Source organism: Pogoniulus pusillus, chromosome 2 (genome assembly GCF_015220805.1).
Source record: "Pogoniulus pusillus isolate bPogPus1 chromosome 2, bPogPus1.pri, whole genome shotgun sequence".
Taxonomy (NCBI): Eukaryota; Metazoa; Chordata; class Aves; order Piciformes; family Lybiidae; genus Pogoniulus; species Pogoniulus pusillus.
Window position 1 is genome coordinate 25,648,320 of NC_087265.1, and position 25,815 is coordinate 25,674,134.

Consider the following 25,815-nt stretch of genomic DNA (forward strand, 5'->3'; position numbering starts at 1 on the left):
CCTGGACATGTTTTTCTGCCATGACACCTGGTTGTAAACAAGTTGTGTAAGCCACACACCCCCAACTCATGTCTCCCTGGAGCAAATCCATGTGATCCCCATATTTGGGAGAGTCCAGGCAAGAGCCTTCTGCCTATTATGGTAAGGTTTGGCTTACTGCCAACCTGACTGGTCACTCTAGTGGCCAAAGAGGCCATTAATCTCGGCCCACAGTCAATAAATGGGGGTGCACAGTTAGACACGTGCTCAGTGCTCTCTAACCCTACCGCAGCTCAGCTCGGACCACACTGCAGCACCCTGCTGCCCTGACTCACCTGCAAGGCTCAGACACAGAGTCTGACCTTCACTTGCAGCTCTCTGAGGCTCAGACCTCATACTTTGATCAATCGCAGCTTACCTGCCTGAGTACCTTAGATGCAGAGCTCATTTAAGCCTGCACACATACATATATAAAAGGAGCCTATAGCCTCCTAATCCAGCTGTGCATATCTGCAAGCTATATTGCTATCAGGATCTGATCCTGCATTGATCTACGGAGCTTAGACTCCCAGCAGCTGAGCACACTTTGCATGCCCGCTGCTTATTGCCTGGTAAAAGCCACTGCCGCTGAGTTAACCAGGATGCAGACTTTGGATTGTCTACACGCACACCTGGCCTGCTAGCCATGGAGACCCGTGCCAGAGACAGCACGGATATTCTCCTCCTGCTCCTTAAGTCCTGCCAAGCTGATATCCCTGGACACAGCATCCAGAAGAAGACAGCAGCATCAAAGGCAGAGATCACCCCTCGCCAGGAGAAGAGGTTAGAAAAACCTAAGACCCCAGAGACTGGGAAGATTTATCCTCTCCCCTCAAGCCGGGAACATTCCAGCATCCAAGTCTGGACATAGGGCAACAGCCCGGGAGGGTGATTAATAATTAATAATAAGACTTGTGCGTAAAGCTTTAATAACTCTGTAATATAAGTTACCTCTGCCATAGAGCAGAAAGAGTTTCAGCCCACCCTGCTGGGCAAATAGCACAAAGACCCCAAGCGGCATCAAACCGCAGGAAAACTCATCTCTCTATTTATAGTTAGAATGTTTGCTGGTTAAATAACCAAATTCCCTGTATATATTCTGTCCTAAATTGTTTTTCATAATCGTGGATTGAACATTATTTTAATATACAGTGGTTGGGGGTGGCGAGAGTCATAAATATTGAATTTAATAAATTATATTTTTATATAAAATTTATATCACCTCAAATTGATTTCTCACCTCCGCCAAATACGCATAAGCATTGAGAACCCCCTCCGCGACAGCCTGGAATGGGTTGCCCAGGGAGGTGGTTGAGGCCCCATCCCTGAGGTGTTTAAGGCAGGCTGAATGAGGCTCTGGCCAGCCTGATCTAGGGTAGGCTGTCGCTGCCCATGGCAGGGGGGTTGGAACTAGATGATTCTTGTGGTCCCTTCCAACCCTGACTGATTCTATGATTCTACTCAAAGCACTGAACTCCATGTCAGTTTCCCCATTTTGTGAGAAAAAAATAAAGCTTCTGATTTAAATTACAAGTGGGTAATTCATCCAACTCTAGGGTAAAAATCTATCTTCTACATATGTAGGTCAGTCGTTTAAATTTGCCTGGCATAGCCTGAGAAAACTTCTGCTTCATGATGTTTTTAACACAGAGATGTCTGTGCCAAAAGAATCCAAAGAAAGTTTACTACAGATCAGAGTATCACTTCTGATCAAAAGAGGAACTGAATCAAATTAAAAAGGTTCTGGTTCTTCAACAAAGATCTCTGCAGTTGCACTCCACTGCAAGACTCAAGTCTAAAACAGAAGTTATCTAAAGCCATTAAATAAATAAACTTAGCCTGTGAGGTTAAGAGAAAGAAGTGGCAGGAAGTTATCTGACATACCTGTATGTTTCATCTAACTTTATTCTCCTGCAGCATTTAAGCTGAGATGTTCAGCAGATCTTTCTTGTTGAAAATACATGCTTCAAATTCAGGAGGTTTATTTCCATCAATTAAATGCAGTAACTGAAGCGAAGTACAGTAAATGAATACACTGGATAGAGAATGAAGATCAGGATAGAAGGTGTAATGTGCATATTTTGGTAGCCGATTCTACTCTGAAACGAGAAAATACATTCATCTGTGTGTTGATCAGTGCGACTTGGGGCAATAAATCAGTTTTCCATTCCATTCCTTTTCGGTCTTGTGAGCTCTGGTTTGCCATTTCACACAGATGTGGTCAAAGGAGCTGAGGAAGTAGATTCAATGTTTATCACCTATGAGAACAAGAAATGAAGAGAGTGACTTGTACTATCTTATGGCTGGCAAGCCCCCAATATTGTCCTTATCAGGTGCCTTCAAGTCACTCAGCAGATGTTCCATAGGTGATACCTACAGAAGACGGCTGGAAGGGAGGTCAGACATCAGTGGGGAAGCATGGTCTCTGCACTGGTGGACCTCACCTCCCCCAAGCCCCTGCTATGGCAGTAAGCCCACAAACCTACTGATCTGGGGGCAATGATGCCCCACCACAAACACTGAAAATACTATAGGAGTAATCTGTGAATGAGAGCTCAACAGTTTCCATAGCAGAACCTGAGAGGTACATGGGACAGTGTGGATTTATATGCTGACAAGGACCTTGCTTCACAGATGTTGTAGGCTAAGTAAAAACATACAGAGGAAAAGAACCACAACAGCAGTGGAAATACAACTGCAATGAACAGTTGCTAAAAACACAGACTATAAAAGACCAGCATTATAAGAAGTGTCATGCCTTATTTGTGTTTCTTCTGTAGCTTTTTGTTAGCTCTCAGTTAACTATTTTTCTCTCAATAATACTGGGCATAGCAAGGAGCATCAGAATAAGGTGACAGTGACAGAGTGCAAGGTACCAGAGGAATGCACCTGGAAGGAGACTGAATATGCTTGGAGGCTGATCCATTGCATGTCAATAAGATTAGCTCTTCCTACTGCAGGATTTGACATACAAAAGAAAGGAAGGGCTTCAGGGAAGTTCCAGTACAATGCCTGAATGGCATTTGTTGGAATAGCTTGTGAGACTGCTTACCAGACATCTCAATCACAATGAGCCATATGATATTGCTGTACACAAAGCATGACCAACTAGAGTCACCATGAGGCACCCCACCACTCTAGAGTGCCCTTCTACCCAGAGATACTTAACAGATCCTTGTCATTACCATCTCAGTAAAGCCGTCTGCGCAGCTTGTCCGGATTTGCTCAGCAGTCAGGGGGCTGTTCAGTGTAAAGGGCTTTGCCAGTCCTCTTTCATTCCTCACACTACTTATTGCATCTCTCAAAGCAAAGAACACAGAGCATCCCAAGAAAAGCCCTGCCTCACCTATCCCCTGAAAAAACAAAAAATGCCTAAGTCAAACAGGTGTAGGTTTTAAGCAGATGAGAGGTGTACATGTTGTATCTTTGGTATTTTTATTCCAGCCCTTCAGTTTATCATCACATTTTAAAAGTACAGCTTTAAATTCAGCTTGCAGGTTCTGTGTATGGTCTGTTAACAAAACTCTAAAATTACTACTTGCGAACTATGAAAGAAATGCAGCAATACAGAATGGTTTAGGTTGGAAGAGATCACCTTGTTCCAAATCCCCTGCCACAGGCAGGGACACTTTCTACTAGACCAGGTTGCTCAAGATCTCATCCAACCTGGCCTTGAACACCTTCAGGTAGGGGACATCCACAGCCTCCCTGGGCAATATCCTTCATTGTGTCTTCTCGTATCAGTTTCCCTGACCTTAACAATTACAGGATTTTATGTACACTTCTTTGAAATGCTAAAGAAGATGAACAAAAAACTTATATATGTTTTATATTGGAGCCATTTCTCTGTTTGTTCTGGGACCTTTGCTTACCTTGGATGCATAAATGGCATGCGGATTTCGGGAAGATGACAGCAGGGAAACTCTAAACTGCTCTGGAATATCGCAAACAGCAGGGATCTTATACTGATTTGGACCCCGAGTATAGAGGACTCCTTCTGGAGAGTACTTTAATTCCTCCATTGTGTACAGTCCAATGCCTTGAACAAAGGCACCTTCAATCTTTAAACAAGAAAAGAAACCGTGTTTACAGTCTTGTGTTCAGTAAAATGGGTAAAACTTTGCTAAGAATGTATTTGTATCACTAACTGCTAGGAGACCACACTCCTGCCTAATGGAATTCTTCAACATTCTCAGGGCTACAATGATGGGAAAAGGTTTCACACTCCCCTATCGTATCAGGCAAAGGCACACACTTTCATGGTGATCTGATGAGAAATGATATGATTTCTGCATTGGCCTGCAATGAACAAAGGTGCTCCTTGATAGCAAGTGGGCAACGCAGGTTAAACAACAGAAGAACCTGCAGACTGCAGATCATGAACAGGATTTAAGTGCGGCAGATAGCAGGCATACAGGAAGTACTACATGTTGGTGTCATGGATAAAATTCAAGCTTTACTAATATCTACAAAGCTAACTGACTCAAATGAGGCAAGTCTACAAGTGAAAGCCCTTCTAATATGACCTGTGACTCAGAACACTATCTAATAAGAAAACAGTGCTTTCTGAATTAATGAGGCAGTCCTTCATAAGGCTATCACTGTAACAGGAATAAGACACCAGAATAGTCTTGGCACATTACCCTGTCCTATATCCACAGCTGGATTGATGCTGCATCCAATATCCATAACAATGTCTGTTCTGAGGTTCTGTCAATAAAATTCAAATGTATATTACTGAGTGAGGTGCACAGAGTGAAGTCATTAGAACATAGTGTGGGTTAGAGTTGGTATTCAGTAAACTAATACATGCTGAGGCAGAGGCCTCTCCATTTACTCAAGGCAATTTCCAATACCCCATTACAAATAAAATGGGCTCATCTCAGCTTCAGTGTAAGTTTATCCAGAGACAGTCCTGCCAGATTTTTTTCCCACTGCACAAGGAAATCTCTACATGAGGAAGTACAGCCAGAGGGCAGCAGTCTATGACGTTTAGCTGTCTAAATGGTAAAAAGCCTGGAAATACACTGTTTAGCTCTGCTGTAGTTAGTTTGCTGGCAAAACAGCAAATGAATGAAAAAAGAACTTGCCAGATGTCTGGCATAACCCAAAAGGTGAACTCATATGGCATTGATACAGCTGTGCCAAAAGCAATTAGCACTGAAGAGCTTTCATTCTGCTTCATGTGAAGTGTGTATTCACACTGTTGATTTACTCTCATGTCAAGATAGGTGACATATTACTGCAAAATCTGAATGGTGATACAAACAAATCTCATCCACATGATTTACAAAAATCCCATGACACCTAGTTATTACCTTGTGACCTCCTGTTAAACAGTTAATTTCAACCTCTGAACAAGCAGCTCCATAAATAAAATATGTGAATGGCTGTCCTTCCCCCTTCTCCCAATCCATGCTTTCATTGTAACCTCTGACAGAAGAAACAAACTCCATGAGAAGAAGGTTCATGAATGTTTGCGTTATAATAAAGCAGATAAGCACATGGAAGTCTGAAACTACTACACGTGAAATTTTAACACCAGATCGGAGCCCAGTGGCTAAATTCCATGAAATCCTATATAGTGTTAGTAGATTAGGTTTGATGAATCTGGCATTTATATAAAAGATAGTAGACAAGCTGTTTCAGTTCAAGAGAGCAGCATAATCCCATAAATACACTAACAAAGACAAGGTAATCAAGTACAGAATACAAAGTTAAGGTTTCTGAGGGAATAGCACATAACAGAATCCAGAAAAAGAGAGAAAAACTGATCAGGACCTACAAAAGCAATTTACAAGAGCTAAATGAAAGAGTTAAAATTACAGATATTGTCTACAGAATGAGCGAAAGTGTAAAAGCAGAATTATGGAAATAAAGGTGCCACTACTTAGAAGGGAGTGGGACTGAGGAGATTATAGTATTCAGGACTGATGGGGGTAAATTTAAGGGACAGAAGAGGCCAGCAAAATGCACTATCTCCCAACCCTGTGAGAGATGTGCTCAAGGTGTATTTTCTGACCATATGAGAGAATTGTCCTTGTTGATCATATTTATAATTATACTCCATAAAATAATTTTAATTCAGAGCACTGAAGAAGGGATACACAAACTCCAAATATGCATCTTCTCACAGCCCATCTACGTTAGCTGTCTTTGAGATTTTTGGATGCAGAGAATAACACTGAATTAAGAACTGTATCAGTACAGGCTTTGAGGCTCAGGGACCTGCAGATGGGCTTGGACATTGCTAAATGTGAAGAATGACTGTTCAATGATTTGAAGAAGGACTACATCAGCAGAAAATAGACTTGGACAGACTTAAGAGCAGGAAGGGACATTTTGTTTGGGCTTTTCTTGGTGTTTTAAATATGGGTTTGCAGCTTACTCCACACTTTTGAATACCTGAAAATTGATATTGATAAGTTGCAAAAAAAGAGGAGAGAGAGAGAGAAGACACAAGGTACAGTGGACTACTAGAGAAGCTCTGATTTGAATCCCACTAGGCTTACAGAACAATAACATTTCCCTTTTTTGTCTTTTATAAATGAATTCAGAGGAAAAACAGACAAGAGACTGAACTGAGAGAAAGCAGTGGGAATTGTGTTTGATTACCATCTACTACAATAACAAGCTATTGTGAGTAAATCCATACCTAAGAGCATGAGTATAGGTAGTGGGAATTTTCTGAGGCTCCAGAAGCACAGAGGTCAAAACAATAACTCTAAAAATAGAGTTAGCGAGCAGCCCACTTCTCATGGGAGTACTAAATTCCCCCCTGACATAGGTTTAAAAAAAAAGGCCACGAGCTTTCTCTTAAACTCAACCAAACATCTGAAATTCACCTTCCTCTACAGAGACAGAATCTTAAAGTTCAGATCTAGAATCTTAAAGTTCAGATCTAGAATTAAATGGACCTAATTTTCTATGAGTGCAAATGGTTACTAATTGCAAGTGTGTGATGGATATTCTAATGTTGCCACTCATCCTTCCTGTCATGCAACTTGCTGCAATTGTCTTCGTGGGTGGAAGTGTAAACAATCTGTAGTTCAAAAGTACTTACAGCAATACAGCCTTCAGTAAAAAAACATAACCCATTTTGCACACCTACTGTTATGGACAGCAGTCACTTTCCTGATGTTTCCCAGTTTGCTAATCACAGAACCACGGTATGGGTTTGGGTTGGAAGGCACCTCCAAAGGTCATCTAGTCCAACCCCCTCACAGCCAGCAAGGACACCCTCCACTAGATCAGACTGCCCAGAGCCTTGTCAAGCCTGACCTTGAATATCTTCAGGGAGGGGAACCTCAACTATCTCACTGGACAACTTGGTCCAGTGTTCCACCACCCTCAATGATAAAGATTTTGTTCCTAACACTCAATCTAAATAGACTCTTCTCTATTTTCAAGCCATTGCCCCTCATCCTATCACTACAGGCCTTTGTAAACAGTCCCTATGCAGCCTTCCTGTAGGCCCTCTTCATGTACAGGCAGGCTGCTATTAGGTCTCCCCACAGCCCTAATGTCCAAATAAACAAGCAAAGACACAACAAAATATTCTTTCGATATCTAGAGAGTCTACACAGGGCTAGGCATAAATTAGCACTTAAGCTTTCTACTATAACTCACCATGTATCAGATAATTACATAAAACATAAGCTGGGTGTGATGGTTTGGGTGTTACCTGCCCCACACACTTTAGAAATCACCCAGACTCAGCCAGCTCTGGAAACTGAATGAAGCTTTATATTTACAGCTTAGCACAATACACAAGCAGATATTTACAACATATACAGTTATACACAGACATATACAAGTTTAAAGGTAATTTGGAAACACAACAGCCCTCCCAGAAACCTGAGTCCCCAGGAGGGGCTCCCAACCACCCTTCCACCTCCTCCCACCCCTCTCTACCTTACCCCAGATGTTGCCTTGTGTCCAAGGAAGAATGGAGGATTGGCCAGGGGGGTTAGGAGCAAGTGGATTAATCAGAGAGACAGAAGGTGAGGTTAGAGAGATGCAGCCCAGAGCCCGGACAGAGAGCAACTACCTTATCTATGTTTGGATTCTAGCTCTTATACCTCTCAGCAAGCCTATGAGTGAAGTAGACATCACCATTGCTTCCCTTTCAGAGCCTGTAATCTAGTTCTTCTCCCCAGACCATTCTAGCTAGCTTCAAGCTAGCACACTGGGCCATTAGAAAGAACTATGGGACAGGATCTTCTATACATGACATTCGTTATCTTTGGAAATCAGTCCTGGTCTAACCTAAGCATTTTTGGGGACCAAAAATATATTACCTAAAGTAGCCAGTAGCTGAAAGACTCACACTCTGTTCAAAAGCTTCTTTAATCTGCAAAACATAACAGCATGTGTGGTGAACCAAGGAAAGAACCAGGAAGAGACAGAGCACACATCTATTCCCTTCATTTACATAAATGCACTTATTTATATTTATTTTCATATATTTACTTAAAAAGTAGATTGTAACAAATTGTAAAGAAAGGAAGACCAGACAAGTTACATCTGCTTAGCTGCACGTGGTGCCTAATACTGTAGAAATAAACTTCCTTTGGATGAGCTTGAAGTCTTTTGGCAATCAAATAAGGAATAAACCTGTCAACAGCAGTGTTTTTGCAGAATATTTATCAGAGAATCATGGAATTCTTCCAGTTGAAAGAGATGTTCCAGATCATGAGTCCAACCATTATCTACCCCTAGCAAGGCTGGTGATAAACCAGGTCCCTCAGCACCACATCTCTGCCTCTTTGGAACATCTCCACAAATGGAGATTCAACCACTTCCCTGGGGAGCCCGCTCCAGTGAAGAAGTTTCTTCTGATATCCAACCAAAACCTCTCCTGCTGCAACTTGAGGCCATTTCCTATTGTCATGTTGCTATTCAAAGAAATTTGTATCTGAAATGCAATTTGAAAACAAAAGCAACACTTTTCATTTTACCCAAGGACACTGTAGAAGAAATTTTCTGTTTTCTTTTCTGGGCTCCAAGTCTGTATAATAAAAATTCATTACAGACAGGTCTTTAACTTAACTTTAGTTATGGGTAAAAAGAGCATTCTTATGACTGATAATGTTGTAGTCAGAAAGGATCCCTCATTTTTTCTACTCAAAAAATAGAAATAGGTCCCCCTCTGTCAGCTGAACAGATCTGGTTAATAAATTTCTGACATAAAATACCTGTCGTGGCCTATTTATAGGAAAATGACCACTGACAAGAGAAATGCTCTATGCAGTGATCTCCTGCCAGTGGCAAAACTGACAGTATGAGATCCCAAATCCCTTTCACCTTAGATTTACTCAATTTACATATCAAGAGTCTTTTGGGTTGAATTTTTTACTTAATTTACATGTACTGACTATGCAAGACATAAAATCAATTCTCTGCACAGATTAAGGTTCTTATTTATGACAGTCACTTCTGCTATTATTTTGAGGTGTCTAAATTATCCAAATTACTGTAGCACTTATTAGAGAAGTCTGCTCAGTTCTGGGCTCCCCAGTTCAAGAAGGGCAGGGATATACTAGAGAGTGTCCAACAGAGTCTACAAGGATAATGAAGGGATTGAAAAATCTGTCTGATGAGGAAAGGCTGAGACATCTGGGGCTGACTGAAGAGAAGACTGAGAGGGGATCTTATTAATGTCTATAAATATCTGAGCAGTGGCTGTAAAGAAGAGGAGGCCAGTCTCTTTTCAGTGTGTCACAGGACATAGGTTAATGGATACAAACTGGAACACAGAAAGTTCCACCTCAACATGGGGAACAAACTGGAACACAGAAAGTTCCACCTCAACATGGGGAAAAAAATATTTACTGTGAGGATGCTGGAGCCCTGGAGCAGGCTGCCTGAAAGGTTGTGGAGTCTCCTTCTTTGGAGACTTTCAAGACCCATCAGATGTCTTCCTGTGTGACCTGTTTTAGGTGACTCTGCTTTGGCAGAGGGGGTTGGACTAGATGATCTCTAGTCCAACCCCTACTGTTCTATGATTCTATGATTATCTTCACATACATAGTTGTTAGCTATTAAGCTACCACATGTATTCCAATATTGTTTGCCATTGCTAGGAATTACTACTGCCAAGAAGGTATTTCCACTTTCACAGTTATTATAGTATTTAATCATTTGAGGAGAAACACCTTAGTGTATTGGATCTCTACATGCATCAAAACAGGGACTGTCCTTTTCATTAGGTCACAGATGATAAACATTACTGGATAAGAAGACATAAAAACATCTCAATACATGGGATTACATTTTTAGCCATGGCTGTGAAATAACTTGTGTCTGTAGCTTTTAACTTCAGGATCCTAAGGCTGACCAGACTGATAGACTACAATATAGAGAGCATTGCAAACTCATGAACAGTAGGGTTCACAAGTCTTACCCAATCATTCCAGGTCCCATTTGGGTTCTTGCTGATGATCGGCTGTAGGCGTTTCAGAAGAGTTTGGCAAGCATCCTAATGAGAAGTCAGGAGAATATAACATAAAATTAATACAGGTATATTCAAGGTTTGTTCTAATCAGTACTTAATTAGTATACGCTTTACTGGCATTTTGGTTTGGAAAAGTATAACAGGAGATAACTTCATAGACAGAAACCTTATAAAAGGTTAAGTTACAAGGGCTGGAATCTGCACAAGTAAGTAGATTTAGAACAGAAAGAAGGCACAAGATTTGTGGGGACAAGTTTGTTTGTTAGATGAAGGCTTATGTCAAACATAAGCCTTCTGTGAAAATCACAGATCAGATTCTGAAAACTCATAAGCACCACTGCTGAGAAACTGTTCAGTGAGTCATGTTTCTTGGCAATCTGCAGCGATATCATTGGTAATCTCAAACTTATTTCTAGGGTATCACTAATGCCTGAGGTTTGACAGGCAATAAATAACAATGAGGGATACCAAGCACAAATACAGGCTGGGGCAGGAGTGGCTGAAGAGCAGTCTCAAGGAGGACTTGGAGGGGTGTCACATGATGAAAAACTCACCATGAGGCAGCAATGGTTGTTGGCAGCCTAGAACACAGCTGTGTGATTGGCTGCATGAAAAACAACGAGAGCAGCAGGATGAGGGAAGTGATTCTGCCACTCTGCTCTGCTCTCACAGCATACAGTTCTGGGGACTCAACACAAGGAGGACATCAAACGGTTGGAGTGGGTCCAGAGGAGGGCAATGAAGATGATCAGAGGGCTGGAGAACCTCCCCTGTGGGGACAGGCTGCAAGTGTTGGGGCTGTTCACCCTGGAGAAAAGAAGACTCCAGGGAGACCTTATCATAACCTTCCAGTAACAGAAGGGGGTCCTACAAGACAGCTGGGCATGGATGCCCTTCAGGAGGGCAGACTTAGACTGGAGATTAGGAAGAAATTCTCTACAAGGGGGCCAGGTTGGACGAGCAAGCTGGTTTAGTAGATGTCCTTGCCCATGGCAGAGGGACGAAACTAGATGATCTTTAGGGTCCCCTCCAACCCAACCCAACCCAAACCACTCTGTGATTCTATGTTTTGTTACACTAATTACTACTTTTTACCTTCACAGCCAAGCCATTGACATCTGTCCCTGCAGAGCCTACTGAGGCACAGGCATTGGGAACAGTTGCTGTGCTGGTTTCACAGAAATGAATGCGTGACATGGGGATCTTCAGTTCCCGACTAGCAACCTGTTCCAGGAAGAACAAAATAGCTTTCTCTGTTTCTCTTTGGCTGAAATCATTCTTCTCAGTTTGTCAGTACAAACACACAGAGAAGAAGTGAAATGTTTTTGCCGTACTCAAGCTGTGGACTGAGATTCAAGCCCCAACATTTCCCAAGCTTTCATTGACTTGATAAATACGTTTGCAGATCTGTCTCTTAATTACCCATTAAACAAACTGAATCATACTAATACCATCTGAACTACATAATAATTTGGATCCTGTCCTTTCTTGCCATGAACCTTATGGGATCAGACTCCAAAAATCTTATTAGAGGTTTTTAAACCTGTTCACATACTATTGGAAGAATAAAAAACCAATCTGGGTTTTTCGTCCTGCTGTCTCACTGATTTGAGTGACTTTACCTTCGCTTTCTAACCAGATCAGTGCAAAGAACCAGTGGCCCTTGATAAACGAACTGTCCTAGTGGCATACTAACAAAGAAAACCTACATACTGTTTTCCTTCATGACAGATAAAGCATAAGGTAATATTGTTTATATTACGTTACCTGGATCATTTTTGTGTGAATACCCTGCCCCATTTCAATTCCGCCATGTGTTAGAAGCACAGATCCATCAGTATAAATATGAACCAGAGCAGCAGCCTAAAAGAGAAAATCAAAATGAAGACCAGTGAGAAATGTGTTGTGTATGGTGATGAACTGATGAATCAAAAAAAGAGAGTTTTGAAGTGTATTTCCATGTATCTGTTTAATGCTTTTGAATAGAAGTTAAAATTTGAAATGGTAGTTCTTGATGTTCCTCCATAAAGAAGTTCCTTCAAAAGAAAAAGATACAAATTCTTGGAGGTCTGCTTTTTCTGTTTCTAGATCCTGAAATAAATCTACACCTGGCAGCATTATCTCAATGATTCTAAAAGAAGCAGGAGGATCTACCTCACTAGAGGCTATACAGGCAAATTACTGCAGCTCCATTTTCTCTAAGTGTTTGAGATCCCCATGACACAAGTTTTTCAACAGTAATGTTCTGAATGTGATTTTCCTCCTGCACGCAGAAGCAGCACTCAAAAACTTTATGCAGTCCTCAAAAACTTTTCATACAAGCATTCAGCTCATCTATACCAATACCACACCACAAGACAAGGGACTGGCCTTGAAGTACGCAGGGTCCATGCGACCTGAGTCTCAAAAACGACACAACTTTGACTGAGGGAGCTAAGGGCTTGAAGGAAGCTAGAAGGCTAGTGTATCCTTAAGGGATCAACCATTAATAGGAAGATAGTTTTCCAGGATTTGAAAGAGAACACACTTGTTTTGTGTCCTAACGTAGAGCCACTGCAATTTTCTATGGGTAAAAAACTTAGCTCACTTATTCTTCAAAACTACTAACCTGAGAAAGATAACGTGTGCCGAGTCCAAATGGAAACTTCAGTGGTACAATGGCAATCCCTTTTTTCTTCCAGTAGTTTTGTTTGTTAAATTCATTGACAGCTGTTTTCCTCTTGTAGTATGCAGATTTCTCCATACATTCGTTCCAACACCTTATTAAGTTTTGTGGATCAAGCTTTTGTTTGAAGTGTGTCTGCTCCTCCTCCTTATACATATTTATTTCCCTAACCTGAAATAATGAAATTAACAGCTGTCACACAACCTTGTTAAAGGCAGACCGTCTGGGGGGCTAGGAGGCAAGAAGATGACTATCGTTTGTTTTCTGAACAATAAGCAGTTTTGTTACAAGTGCTTACAAGAGTATGCTATTTGTTCAACAACCAGACACTGATTTCCAAAGTATACAAATTTTAGCACAAATTACGTGTGATTCAGAAAAGATATGTTCAAACAGTTGAGCTCATCTAAAAGGTTTTAACTTGCCAACTGCACAGACTTTATTTCAGGAGAGATGCTCTCCTTTCGTTACCTTTTCTGCTGATAAACCCATTTTATCTGCAACTGCTGTTATCCAAGTTTCTGTCACCAGTGCTGACTGGGGAAAGCCAAACCCTCTGAATGCTGTGTTTGATGGTAAGTTTGTTTTGCAGGCATAAGCCCAGCATCTCAAGTTGGGGATCTTGTATGCATTGTCCATTTTTAATAAGGATACTTCTGCTACCTAAGGTAAGAGGACAAACAGGTGTAGTTAAATGTCAGAATGATGCTTCTTCCAAATTCACATTTAAATCTTCCACATCTCATATATAGACTTTAACCTGAGACAAATCGTTTTAAAACTCTGTTTCTGTCAATCTCTCTCTTATGCACACATACAGACTTGATTCATATATTTCCCATCCAGTACAATAGCTTGCAGTTACTTTTTGATACTCACAGAACACCAGCAGCTGAGTGCTGACTAGTACTTATGGACCCAACAGGTATTTCATTTTACAGTTGATACTACTACTGCTTTGATACTAAAGAATGAAAAACAGGCATATCAGATGTAAAGCACTAAGAGCTATGCAAGGAATTGATGAAAGCATTCTGAATTGTCAAGTCCTGTGGAAATTCATCATTAAGGTTTAGTTGCACCAGAAAGCATATGAACTGCAGTCTACAAGCTCTTCTGGTTCTTTATGTTTTCCTTTAGATATTTCACATGACAAATACAAAACCACCAGAAAAGGAAAATCCCACACTAGATACATTAAATTAAGCTCTAGGAGTCAGTATTAAATAAAGTAAAGCTTAAAAACAATTTGATGCTCGAGAAAAGGCCACAACATTTAAGCCTGTTTTGGTTTTGGGGGGCTTTATTATTGTGACTACAAATTTAATGGACTTCAAAGAAAATATGTATATGAAATGGATCAGTCTCAAGAGGGCTATGATCAGTGAATATGTATATGAATGGATCAGTCTCAAGAGGGCTTATGATCAGTGAATACAAAGTATTGATATAAGTCAACTCCTAGCTTTGCTTATGTTTCTTCCCAGAAATGACTGTTCTAACCGCAGTGGAGTCACAGAGTTAAAACTTATTATTCATATTTGACTGAACAATAACTAAGTGTATAGGGTTAACACTCTGGGGAGTGACCCTGAACCTGACCCTAGGGGTCTTGGCCCCTCCCCAGGGGTGGGCCACACTCCAGGTGATGGTTAGCCCACTCCCCCCACTTCCTGTGGTATAAAAGAGACAGGAGCTCCCTGTCTCTTGCTCTTTTTTCCTTCGCTACCTCTTGACCACACACACACTCATACTGCATACCAGCACACCACGTGGCAGCCACGAGGCAGAGACACCATCACATTACTCGAATTGTATCCATCCCTTGTTGTATTTTGCTGTTTTCCCTTCCTTATCCTTTGTAAACTCCCCTACCTCCAATACCTTTTCTAAGTTATTGTTAAACTTTTCCTTTTTTACTTCCAAATCGAGTGAGATTGATTTATTTGGGTGTCCCTACCTTTCTCTCTCTCCCTGTCTTTTGGGAAAAGGAGGGGGAAGAGGGGAGGGCACTCTATAAATTCTATAAATTGTCATTGGGTCTATTAAATTTATTAGAGTCTCTGGGAACCTGCATTTGAACCCAAGACACTAAGTTAAGCTCACACAGATGAGTCACACTAGCCCAGGATAAAAAGCCTAGAGTGTTAAGTCTGGTCAAACTTACAATTTTATTTCCAATAAACCTATTTCTCCTTTTAAAAGAGCTGAATGATTAATAGTATTCTAATAGAGCCTAATGGTATCACACAGCTAGACCACTGGTTATTCATCTAATTAATTAGAGAGTGATTGTTATAGAGTTCAGCTTCAATCCTAGGTGTTATTCCAGCTGCAGAGGAGTTGAGGAAAATGTTGATTTGGTTATTATTGCCTCAAATTCCAGGTCCAGCAGCTTCACTGTAGCACTGTATCACTGCAGAACCTCATCTAGTTGAGGATGCCCATGCTCACTGCAGAGGGGGTTGGATTACATGACCTTTGGAGATCCCTTCCAATCCAAATCATTCTCTGCTTCTGTGTTATTTGACCCATCCCAGACAGATGATTCATTTTAAGATGGTTCTGATGTGATCTGCATGTCCATGTTTTTAATAGTGGATTTTTCTGTAACTCAGGTCATCTTTCAGGATCAGGGTAGGCAGTAATTGCATGGGCAATTACACTGACAGATTTCAGAATGCAGAAAATAGCCACAGGTGGGGCAATGACAAACAGAGGAGAGGTAGTAACCTCACCAAACATTTCAGTTACAGCTAGGACAGCTGATGCAAACACAACAGCTAGTAGCTGATGCTAAAGGAAGCAACATTTTGTACTTTGCAGATCTGTAGTGAGAAACTTAGGTATATAGCACCATATACAGATCCTGTACAGAAACATGTAGGACATCTATCATTATGAATTTTCTTAAGGCTAAGAAAGGTCTTCCCAACCCTGTAGTCATAAAGCTTTAGTCAGCCACAAATGCAGGTGCTGTGTAATATTAAATGAACATTTTGTTATTTGACATGATTACAATGGGAAAAGAAGCTTAAGAAACCATCCAGAAGTGAAACTATGCTAAAATATCAAAAACTAGTATAATGGGCCCACTGCACTGAATAAGGAAAACTTAAACTACTATATGTAGATTTCCAACAACCTGCAGTCCCTACATCTAAAAGCTATATTGATGAGTACATGCACAAGTGAAATTTAGCCTTCATTTTCCAACCCATGTTACAAGATTTGTCAGCTTATAAAATCCTTACCACAACAGACTCGTCAGGGGTGCATCCTCCATTAATGTAATATTTGGCATCCAGAGCTCTGATCCTACCATCATTCATGAAGCCAACCTAGAAGGATCACATATAACCTCTTTAGATGTTGGCATTCTCTGGTGCTTTGTATTTTGAAAAGGAATGTAACCCACACCATTAGGGTCATATTACACTATCAGCTTCTGGGCAGCATCCACTGAAACAACAGAATGGCAAGAGAGAAAGAAAGTATGTTCCCAGGTTTCCCATTTGGGTGATATGTACAGGTACAGCATCTAACAAGCGGTATCAGCCCACTGGAAAAGGAATAAGCAGGGAAGCCCAGTGGCTTCCTGTATTGCCTGAGATACCTGGGAATGTTTGCTGCAGACAAAGTCAAGTCAAATTCTGTTCTGTCAGAATAGCATCTGGCAGATGGAGCATGACATTTGCTTTCCCTTAATGAAGAAAATTATCTCGTATCTCTTTTCACCTATTGCCACTAACGGTTCCTAATTTTCAGCTTAAGAGATGCATCTTATAGAAAAACCTCTCTTAACTTTACTTGTGTAGTAGAGATGGATAAGGTGGCAGATATGTCCTGACAAATAATTATGACTAATGACAATGCATAAACAGGGAAGATATTAATTTCCTCCAGGGCAAATTTTCCTGTATGGCACTGTTGCTGTGAAAAATAACTGCTGCTTTCTGTGAACCTAACCATATTGATGGCTTAAAACAACCTCTGCAGAACAAGTTTTGAGCCAGTTTGGCTTCCTTTTCCAGAAAGAAAGACAGAACAAACTATAAAGAAAAAAAGATAGGACTTTCATAAAGCCTTGGCAGAGTCCCCCTACAACATCCCTCTCTCTGAGGTGGAGAGATATGGATCTGATGGGTGGACTCTGCAGTGGATAAAAACTTGGCATACAAAATGTAGCAGTCAACAGTTTGATGTTCAGATGGAGATGGGTGACAAGTGGTGTCCTCAAGGGTCTGTGTTTGGACCAGTGCTGTTCAGTGTCATTATCAATGATATCAACAGTGAGATTCAGGGAATCCTCAGCAAGTTTGCTGATGATACCAAGCTGAGTGTGGCAGTTGGTAAGACTGAAGGATGGGGTAATACCCAGAGGGGCCTAGAAAGGCTGGAGAGGTGGACTGAAGAGAATCTTGTGAGGTTAAATAAAGCAAAGTCTAAGGTCCTGCACATAGGTTGAGGTAATCCTTGGTATCAATCCAGGCTGGGGGTATGATGAGACTGGGTGCAGCCCTGCAGAAAAAGACTTGGGGGTGTTGGTGAATGAGAAACTGGCCATGAGCCAACAGTGTGCATTTGCAGCCCAGAAAGCCAACAGTATCCTGGACTGCATCAAAAGAAGCATAGCTGGCAGGTTGAGAAAGGTGATTCTGCCACTTTACTCTGCTCTGGTGAGACCTCACCTAGAGTATTGTTTCCAGCTATGGTGCCCCCAGCACAGGAGGACATGGACCTGCTAGAGTACATCTCATGTGAAGACAGGCTGAAAGAATTGGGGCTGTTGAGTCTGGAGAAGAGAAGGCTCTAGGGAGACATTATAGCTACATTTCAATATCTGAAGGGGACCTACAGAAAGGCTGGGAAGGGCTTGCAGTGATAGCATGAGGAGCTATGGTTTGAATCTATAGCAGTGTAAATTCAAGTTGAACATCTTTACAACTAAATTGGTGAGATACTGGAATGGGCTGCCCAGCAATGTGGTTGAGGGCCTGTCCCTGAAGATATTCAAAATTAGACTTGATGTGGCTGTGGGCATCCTGATCTGAGGTGTACCTGACGACTGCAGGGCTGTTGGACAAGATGACCTTTGTGGGTCCCTTCCAACCCAAATCTGTGAACCTGTGAAGCAAAAAAACCCAAGCAAACCCCTGTGGAGACAGAGGCAAAAGCGAGGACAACAACTTTCAGCAACTTTGCCTCTGTTCCCTGGCTGGTAGTTTTGTGTTAAGCTTGATTTTCATTGGGAGAATGAACACTAACCAGTAACACCACATTCTTTTCCACAGAATACCGACAGTTATTTTGTCACTGAATTGTGGCACTCACTTTGTATTTACCAATACACGGATGTCGGCCACCAGTGATTAACATATCATCTCCACGACTCAGAACAAGACGGACTGCTCTGCTGGTTCTAAATCAACAAGAGAAAAGTCAAATTTCAGTCAAAAGAAGAACTGTTAGCAGCATGGTGACTATTCATTATGTATCTGGATCTAGCCACGCATATAAATACACACGTATTAAATGTCACTTCAACAGGCCTAAATACATGCTTAAAGCTATGTCTAGACTTCATCTCTTTTTTGCATTTACAATTACGGCAAAAATTTCATCCCATCTCTTGAAAGCCAGTAAGATTGTTCACTGTAAACTTCTTCTGAAGAAATTATTTCAGTGTTAAGGATGCACTGTGCTAAGTGAGCTCACAGTAGCTGGCATTCAACCTGAAGCAAGAGATAGTCAACTCCTGTCTTTTCAGAATTGTACTGAAATAGGGTACCTTGGATTAAAACCAAAACAGAGGTAACAATTACAAAATTACAATTAGCCTACAAATGCTTGCATCCTTTACAATGGACATAAGACATAAAATAAAGTCCTAACAATAAAAAAGACTGTTGAAACTACATAAACAAGATTGGGTTTAGCATGACCTGGTTAACCCAAAACACAAATAACACAGCCAGGATTCATAAAGAGGAATAGTGATAGTGCTAACAGGAGAAATGCACTAAGCTAACCACTCAGATTACAAGGCCATTTTGGCTAAAACATGATGGAGCCTGCAGCCAACAAGTCATTCTTAAAAAGGAAGTCATTATCACCTGACAGCTAATTGCCAATGTTGTCCTGCCAAATTTGGAGAGAGGGGGAGTGAGTTCCTAACCTAATTCAAGTTTTAACAAAAACATATCATCTAACAGATTTAAGCTAATTTTGTCTGGAAAATGTTGGAGACTGAACTAGGACCACTTGTTCTTAAATATTCCACTCATGAGCACTTCCTTCCACATTTGCTGTGCCAATGAAGTTCTAATTTGGACGGTCAGTGTCATGCTTCCAATGTGCATACAAAGCCTCAGTAGCTAGGGACTGGTCCTTTCAAAATGCTGAATCTTTTCAATACTATTTGTTGCTTATTGCCCAACAGCAGTTTCCTTAAGTGCCATCATCTTAAGGCTGGAGATGCTTACCATGAGCAAGCAGTCTAATGACACAAAACAAAGGAACGCACTGAATGGTCTTACAAAATCTCAACAGTCAGATTTGTGTGACTTTTCGGCCAGCAAGTTTGGGAAAGCAGAAAGTATTTTAGCCAAAATGCATAACCTGTTGACCCCATTTTCTCTTCATATCCAAACACATATATACAGCACTTACTTGTTAGCTGCCACTGCCAGCAAGTGATGCCAGTAAGCCAGTTTTCAGGAGTTTCCCACCAAAAGCTCCACCAACTCGTTTAACATGGCACATGATCCTGTTGGCTGGAACACCTAAACTGGCAGCTACCATCTCCTGTAAAAACAGTTCTCATCTTTATGCCAAATCACACTAAGCATAAAAGTTAGGTTCTGAAATAACTAACTTTTCTTTTAAAAAAGTTCCATGGATATTTCTGTAATTTTTTTAATCAAATAATTTTCCTTAGTCTGGGTTAAAGAGCGAAAAAAGCTACCAACAAACACTCAGCAGTGTTCACATTTAAACATCTCTACCATGGAGACGGTGAAAGGACCATGGACAGAAGAAAGTAATAACATCCTTGGATTTCATTATCAGAAGAGTAAGAAGCTTCATGTATAAGAAAAAGGGATTAGAATACAACTTTCGTTGGTTTTGTTACCAAGATCATGAATTTTATTTTAACTTTAAATAAAACTACTTGGTTTTTAATAATCTATGGTCTTTCTAGTGTTAGCAATGCTCTTGCTTCAAATTATTTTCTCAAAGACCAAGTTCACAATTCCAATTGTGCATCTGTAATATAATCACAGAATGTCAATGCCAAAGTAGGATCATCTAAGGCAGGCCACAGAGGAACACATCCAGGTTGGTTTTGAATCTCCACAGAAGGAGACTGCACAACCTCTCTGAGCAGTCTGTTACAGGGCTCCAGCACTCTCACAATAAATAAGTATCTCCTCATGTTGAGGTGGACCCTCCTGGGTTCAGCTTGTACCCACTCTTCCTTGTCCTATCACTGGCATCACCAAAAAGAGACTGGCAACTTCATCTTGACATCCACCCCTCAGGTATTTATAGATATTGATAAGATCCCCTCTCAGCCTCCTCTTTCCAAGACTAAACAGCCCCAGGTCTCTCAGTCTTTTTTCATAGGAGAGGTGCACAAGAGCACCAAGGCACTGTTGGAACTCTCTGCAGTAGATCCCTATCTCTTTTCAGTTGGGAAGTCCAAAATAATGGAAGTGATAAAAGGAGCTGAACTGGGCTTTGAGCACCAAATTCCAGCATGGAGTCAAATAGTATCAGTTTCTTGCACCACAGCTATTGCCTATGCAAACCACATCAGTTTGCTTTACCATTCGCAATCATGAAAATTATCAGAGGGCTGGAATACCTCTCCTAAGGTGGAAGGCTGAGAGAGCCTGGAGAAGTCTCTGGGAGGGAGACCTTATTGTGGTCTTGAATATACAGAGCAGCTTATAAGAAACAGAGACTTTTTAATAAGGACAAGGGGCAACGATTTTAAAGTGAAAGAGGATAGGTTTAGATTGGACATAACAAAGGAAATGTCTTTAAGGGTGGGGAGACACTGCAACAGGTTGTTCAGAGAAGCTGTGGAGCAAGGCTTTGAGGAACTTAATCTGGTGAAAGATGACCTTGTCCATGGCAAGCACCTGAGTCAGATTACATTGAAAGGTTCACAGTATCACAGTATCACAGTATCACCAAGGTTGGAAGAGACCTCATAGATCATCAAGTCCAACCCTTTACCACAATTCTCAAGGCTAGACCATGGCACCAAGTGCCACGTCCAATCCTGCCTTGAGCTCTCCCCCAGAGTCTTCTGCAGGCTGAACAACCTCAGCTCCCTCAGCCTGTGCTCACAGTTGGAAAGGACCGACAGAGTTCACCCAGTCCAATCCACCTAGATCAAGTTGCACAGGAAAATGTCCAGCTTAGTGTGTTGCTTCAGGAAATAGATCCAAAGTTCAGCTCCAGCTGGTAGTCTGTCAGCTACCTAATTTCCTAGGCAGGTAGTCTTCAGTTTGGAAGCAAATCCTTGATGTGTTGGGATTGTGTGAACAGAAGTTTGGTTCTGTGGCTTTAGCTTACAATAAAGAAGTTTGTCCTCAGAGAAACAAATTCTGTGACTGATTTTGGCATGGAGCAGCAGCCTCACCTACAGATAGCAGAGCATCTCAAACCCTCAGCAGACTGACTCTGTAGGATACCAATTGCTCCTTACCTCAGTGGAAAGCTAACCAGTGTGGAAGAGCCTTAGCACTACACAGGGAATTTTTCATGCCTACAAGTAGGGCACTTTGTTCAAAGGGAAATAAGAGACTTTTATTTCCTCCTTATCTTCATGTGTCATGGTCAGTGGTGCTCAGGACACAGCTCTGTAACAAAGCATCTATTGTTGGATAAACCAGATGTGCACCTTTGTGTTGCTACTGCTTCTAAACTGTTAAGATGGATTTGTAAACAAAACTTTAAAAGGTCCTTTGTCACAGGTTCAACTTCTTCCTCTGTGGATGCTCTGTATTACCTGGGTAAATGCTGGATGCTGTGTTGACACATACAAATCCATTTCTTTATCCTCACCCTTTGGAACAGCAAGCACGCTCTGAGTCTCCATGTAAAAGTGCTCCTGTCCCCCAATGTGAATCTCCCCTAATCCAAAGAGGAAAACACAAGTGTTACAGAGGGAAAATAATCAGGAAGGAACTAACCCCACATCATCATGTGAATTATGGTAATCAGCATCAAATCTTACAATGCTCCTTGTATGAAGGAGCAACACTGGACATGAAGGACATGGAACTGCTGCAGCAGGTCCAAAGGAGCCACAAAGATCATCAGAGGGCTGGAGCATCTCTCCTGTGAGGACAGGCTGCAAGAGTTGAGGCTGCTCAGCTCTGGAGAGACCTTATAGTGTCCTTCCAGTACCTAAAGGGGGCCTACAAAAAAAGCTGGGAAGGGAATTTTTACAAGAGCTTGTAATGATAAGATGAAGAGGGAATCCACTGAAGTTTAAGGAAGGCAGTTTTAGACTGGGGATTAGGAAGAAATTCTTTCCAGTGAGGGTAGTGAGACACTGGAACAGGTTGCCAAGGGAGGTTGTAGATGCGCCCTCCCTGGAGGCGTTCAAGGTGGGGCTGGATGAGGCCTTGAGCAACCTGTTCTAGTGGTAGGTGTCTCTGCCCATAGCAAGGGGGTTGGAACTAGATCTTTAAGGTCCCTTCCAACCCAAACCATTCTATGAATTTATGAACATCTAAAATAAAAACACAGATTAAACTCCTTGCAGGATTAAATTGGTCTTGTTCCTGTGACATCAACAGAATTGATTAACAGCAGAAAAATATTGCCTGTAAGTAGTAACCATAATCAATAAACTATAACTAAGTTAAACAAAGAATGGACATATTGGCCCAGGTTAAGAAGGCCACCAATGCAGTCAGAGTGCTGCACCACAGGATGTATCAGAAGAGATTGAGAGAACTGAATTTATTTGTCCATATTTAGAGAAGGGTTAAGAGGAGATCTTGCTGCTGTCTACAACTACTAAATGGAAGAGTGCAGAAAAGTCAGCATAGATGCATACTGGAAACATAAGAGGCAATGAGCACAAGAAATTCCAACTCAGTGCATGACAAAAAAATCACTGTGAAAATAGTCCAACCGTGGAAGAGGCACCCAGAGAGTCTGTAGAATCTCCAGCTTTGAAAGTAGTCAAAATCTGACTGGACATGGTTATAAGCTCCTTTAAGCGGGAAGTTGGACTAGATGACTCCCTCCCAACCTATTTATTGCCTGATTCTGTTTCAATCAAAAAGGATACAGAAGTCTTGAATATAGTAGCAAGATCACTAGGTTTAATGTCACTTTCGTCCAGGAGACCAGAGCTTTCTCTGCCTCATGGCTATATGGAAAAAAAGACAGAACTGGGACTTGAAGAACAGACAAATCCAAATACTGACAACAACCAAATGTATTCTGCAGTTTACCTTTGATTATATTATCAACATCTTCAAATGCCTGGTCAACATTTCCATGCTCTAATTTTCTTTTTGGCTCAAAGAAGGAATTGTGCTTTATAGCTTCCTGCAGTGGAGAAAAAAAAAAAAGGGTGTTTTTAAAAGTATTTTAAAGGGTTTCAACTTGTTGTGGCATTTTAGTCTCAGAAGAAACACCATTTTATTCAGAGATCAGAATCATCAGCTACCAAAGTCAATGAAAAAATGTATTTAATCACTTTAATGTCACTCTTGATCAGTTTGTGTATTCAGTTCTAGCACTTCTTTCCTCATGCATCTGAAAAGCTTTCGGTTTAATCAAACGGCTCTTCCCTCTCCTACATCTAGCAAGAGACCAAGAAAGCACAGAATAACAATGAAACCCTATCATCCAAAGAGTAATGCCATTAAGAGGGGAAGAAATCACAAGGACTAAATAAAAGTAGAACCTGTTTATAACTTGTTTTATTCATATATTACTTCATTGCAGCTTCTGTTCTAATGAGCCATTAAGTAAAAGTTTGCCAGTCTCTAAGAAGAGATTATTTCCATTTTTCTACCAGACATATAGTTCTGTTACACTCCACATGCATTATGTAAACAAACTGTAAAGTGACTACCAGAACTAATGCTGATTCCCTGCAAATGTGTCCTTAGTTCCTTCTTTCTACTCATCTCATTAACCCAGCATAAGTCTATTTCCCCTCTGACTTCCACATCACATTACTAAAATGTTTTATATTCCTATGATCTTTCCCTTCACATTCCTTCAACACCTCCTACATCTCCAGCCTAACTTTGTTGGCTTGACAGCCTAGAAAATCAGGAGCAGATTTTTCAAACAATATACATACATTGGTTAAAAGAATGACAAACAACTAGCACAGTCATTATACTTTCTTCACTAAGAACATCAGAAGAGTTTCTTCTCTTCTATGCTTATGTTTATTATTATGAGATGAGTGGGACTTTAATACATTAGAGGCTGTTACCTACCTATCACCACAAGAGGTCAAAATTATCTAAAAGGTTTATAGGGAAACTAACTTACTAGTTCACTGGATGTTTACATTCACCTTGTCTCCTTAGAATGCCATGTTTAAAAAGCAAGTGAAGAGCGTGAACTGCTTCTTCCATTAATTATTAGAAATTATTAGTACCTCAATTGTTAAGATCACTGGTTCCAGCCCCTCATACTCTATCTTCACTTTTGCAGCTGCTTGTTTGGCATGGACATCTGAATCTGCAACCATGGCACAGACAATCTGACCCACACAAATCACCTGTAAAATACACACTGCTTAACAGAACAGCAGATGCAGATTATTCTCACATCTGCTGCTGACACTCCTCTTCCCTGTAACCACTACTCATCTCTCCTCCTTTGAGACAGGATTTTAGATCTTTGTATTTTTCAGATCATCCATGAAGGTAACAAATTATCAGGGCTTGGTAGCGGGATCAGTGCTGTTCACCATCTTTATCAGCAATATGGACACTGGGATTGAGCTACCCTCAGCAAGTTTGTGGATGACACCAAGCTGTGCGGTCCAGTTGACAAACTGGAGGGAAGGGATGGCATCCAGAGGTACTTGGACAGTCTTGAGAGGGGGGCTCAAGCCAACCTGGTAAAGTTCAATATGGCCAAGTGCAAGGTCTTGCACCTGGGTCAGGGCAATCCCAAGCACAAATATAGACTGAGCAAGGAGTCGCTTGAGAGTGGTTTGGAGGAGTATTTGGGGGTGTCAGTCGATGAAAAACTCAAAATGATCTGGCAATGATTGCTGGCAGCCCAGAAGGCAGCTGTATGCTGGGCTGCATCAAAAGCAGTGAGAGCAGCAGGATGAGGGAGGTGACTCTGCCACTCTGCTCTGCTCTCGTGAGACCCCCACCAGGAGCACTGCATGCAGCCCTGATGCCCCCATATAATGAGGATGTGGAGCTGCTGGAGTGGGTCCAGAGGAGGGCTATAAAGATGATCAGAGGGCTAGAGCACCTCCCCTGTGGGGACAGGCTGCAAGAGTTAAGGTTGTTCAGCCTGGAGAAAAAAGAGATCTTGGGCCAGCCTTCAAGTACCTAAAGGGGACTTAAGAGAAAGCTGAGAAGGGACTTACAAGGATTTGGAGTGATAGCATAAGAGGGAAAGAATTGAAGCTTGAGGAAGGCAGACTCAGAGTAGA

The 25,815-nt window shown here is 41.3% G+C and overlaps 1 protein-coding gene across 1 annotated transcript in view; it reads right to left on the reverse strand.

Moving 5' to 3' along the window:
• Positions 1-1,978: 1,978 nt before the first annotated feature.
• The window catches only part of AOX1 (aldehyde oxidase 1), a 42,746-nt gene continuing 18,909 nt past the window's right edge, over positions 1,979-25,815 (reverse strand). Inside the window, 19 exon segments of the mRNA XM_064158325.1 lie at positions 1,979-2,227; positions 2,229-2,276; positions 3,204-3,371; positions 3,891-4,079; positions 4,663-4,728; positions 5,337-5,451; positions 8,319-8,371; positions 10,424-10,498; positions 11,570-11,698; positions 12,242-12,337; positions 13,083-13,310; positions 13,611-13,802; positions 16,394-16,480; positions 18,474-18,561; positions 19,812-19,828; positions 19,830-19,946; positions 22,165-22,289; positions 23,627-23,723; positions 24,796-24,918. Of these exon segments, the coding sequence (XP_064014395.1) occupies positions 2,072-2,227; positions 2,229-2,276; positions 3,204-3,371; positions 3,891-4,079; positions 4,663-4,728; positions 5,337-5,451; positions 8,319-8,371; positions 10,424-10,498; positions 11,570-11,698; positions 12,242-12,337; positions 13,083-13,310; positions 13,611-13,802; positions 16,394-16,480; positions 18,474-18,561; positions 19,812-19,828; positions 19,830-19,946; positions 22,165-22,289; positions 23,627-23,723; positions 24,796-24,918 (2,169 nt within the window). The 3' untranslated portion in view covers positions 1,979-2,071.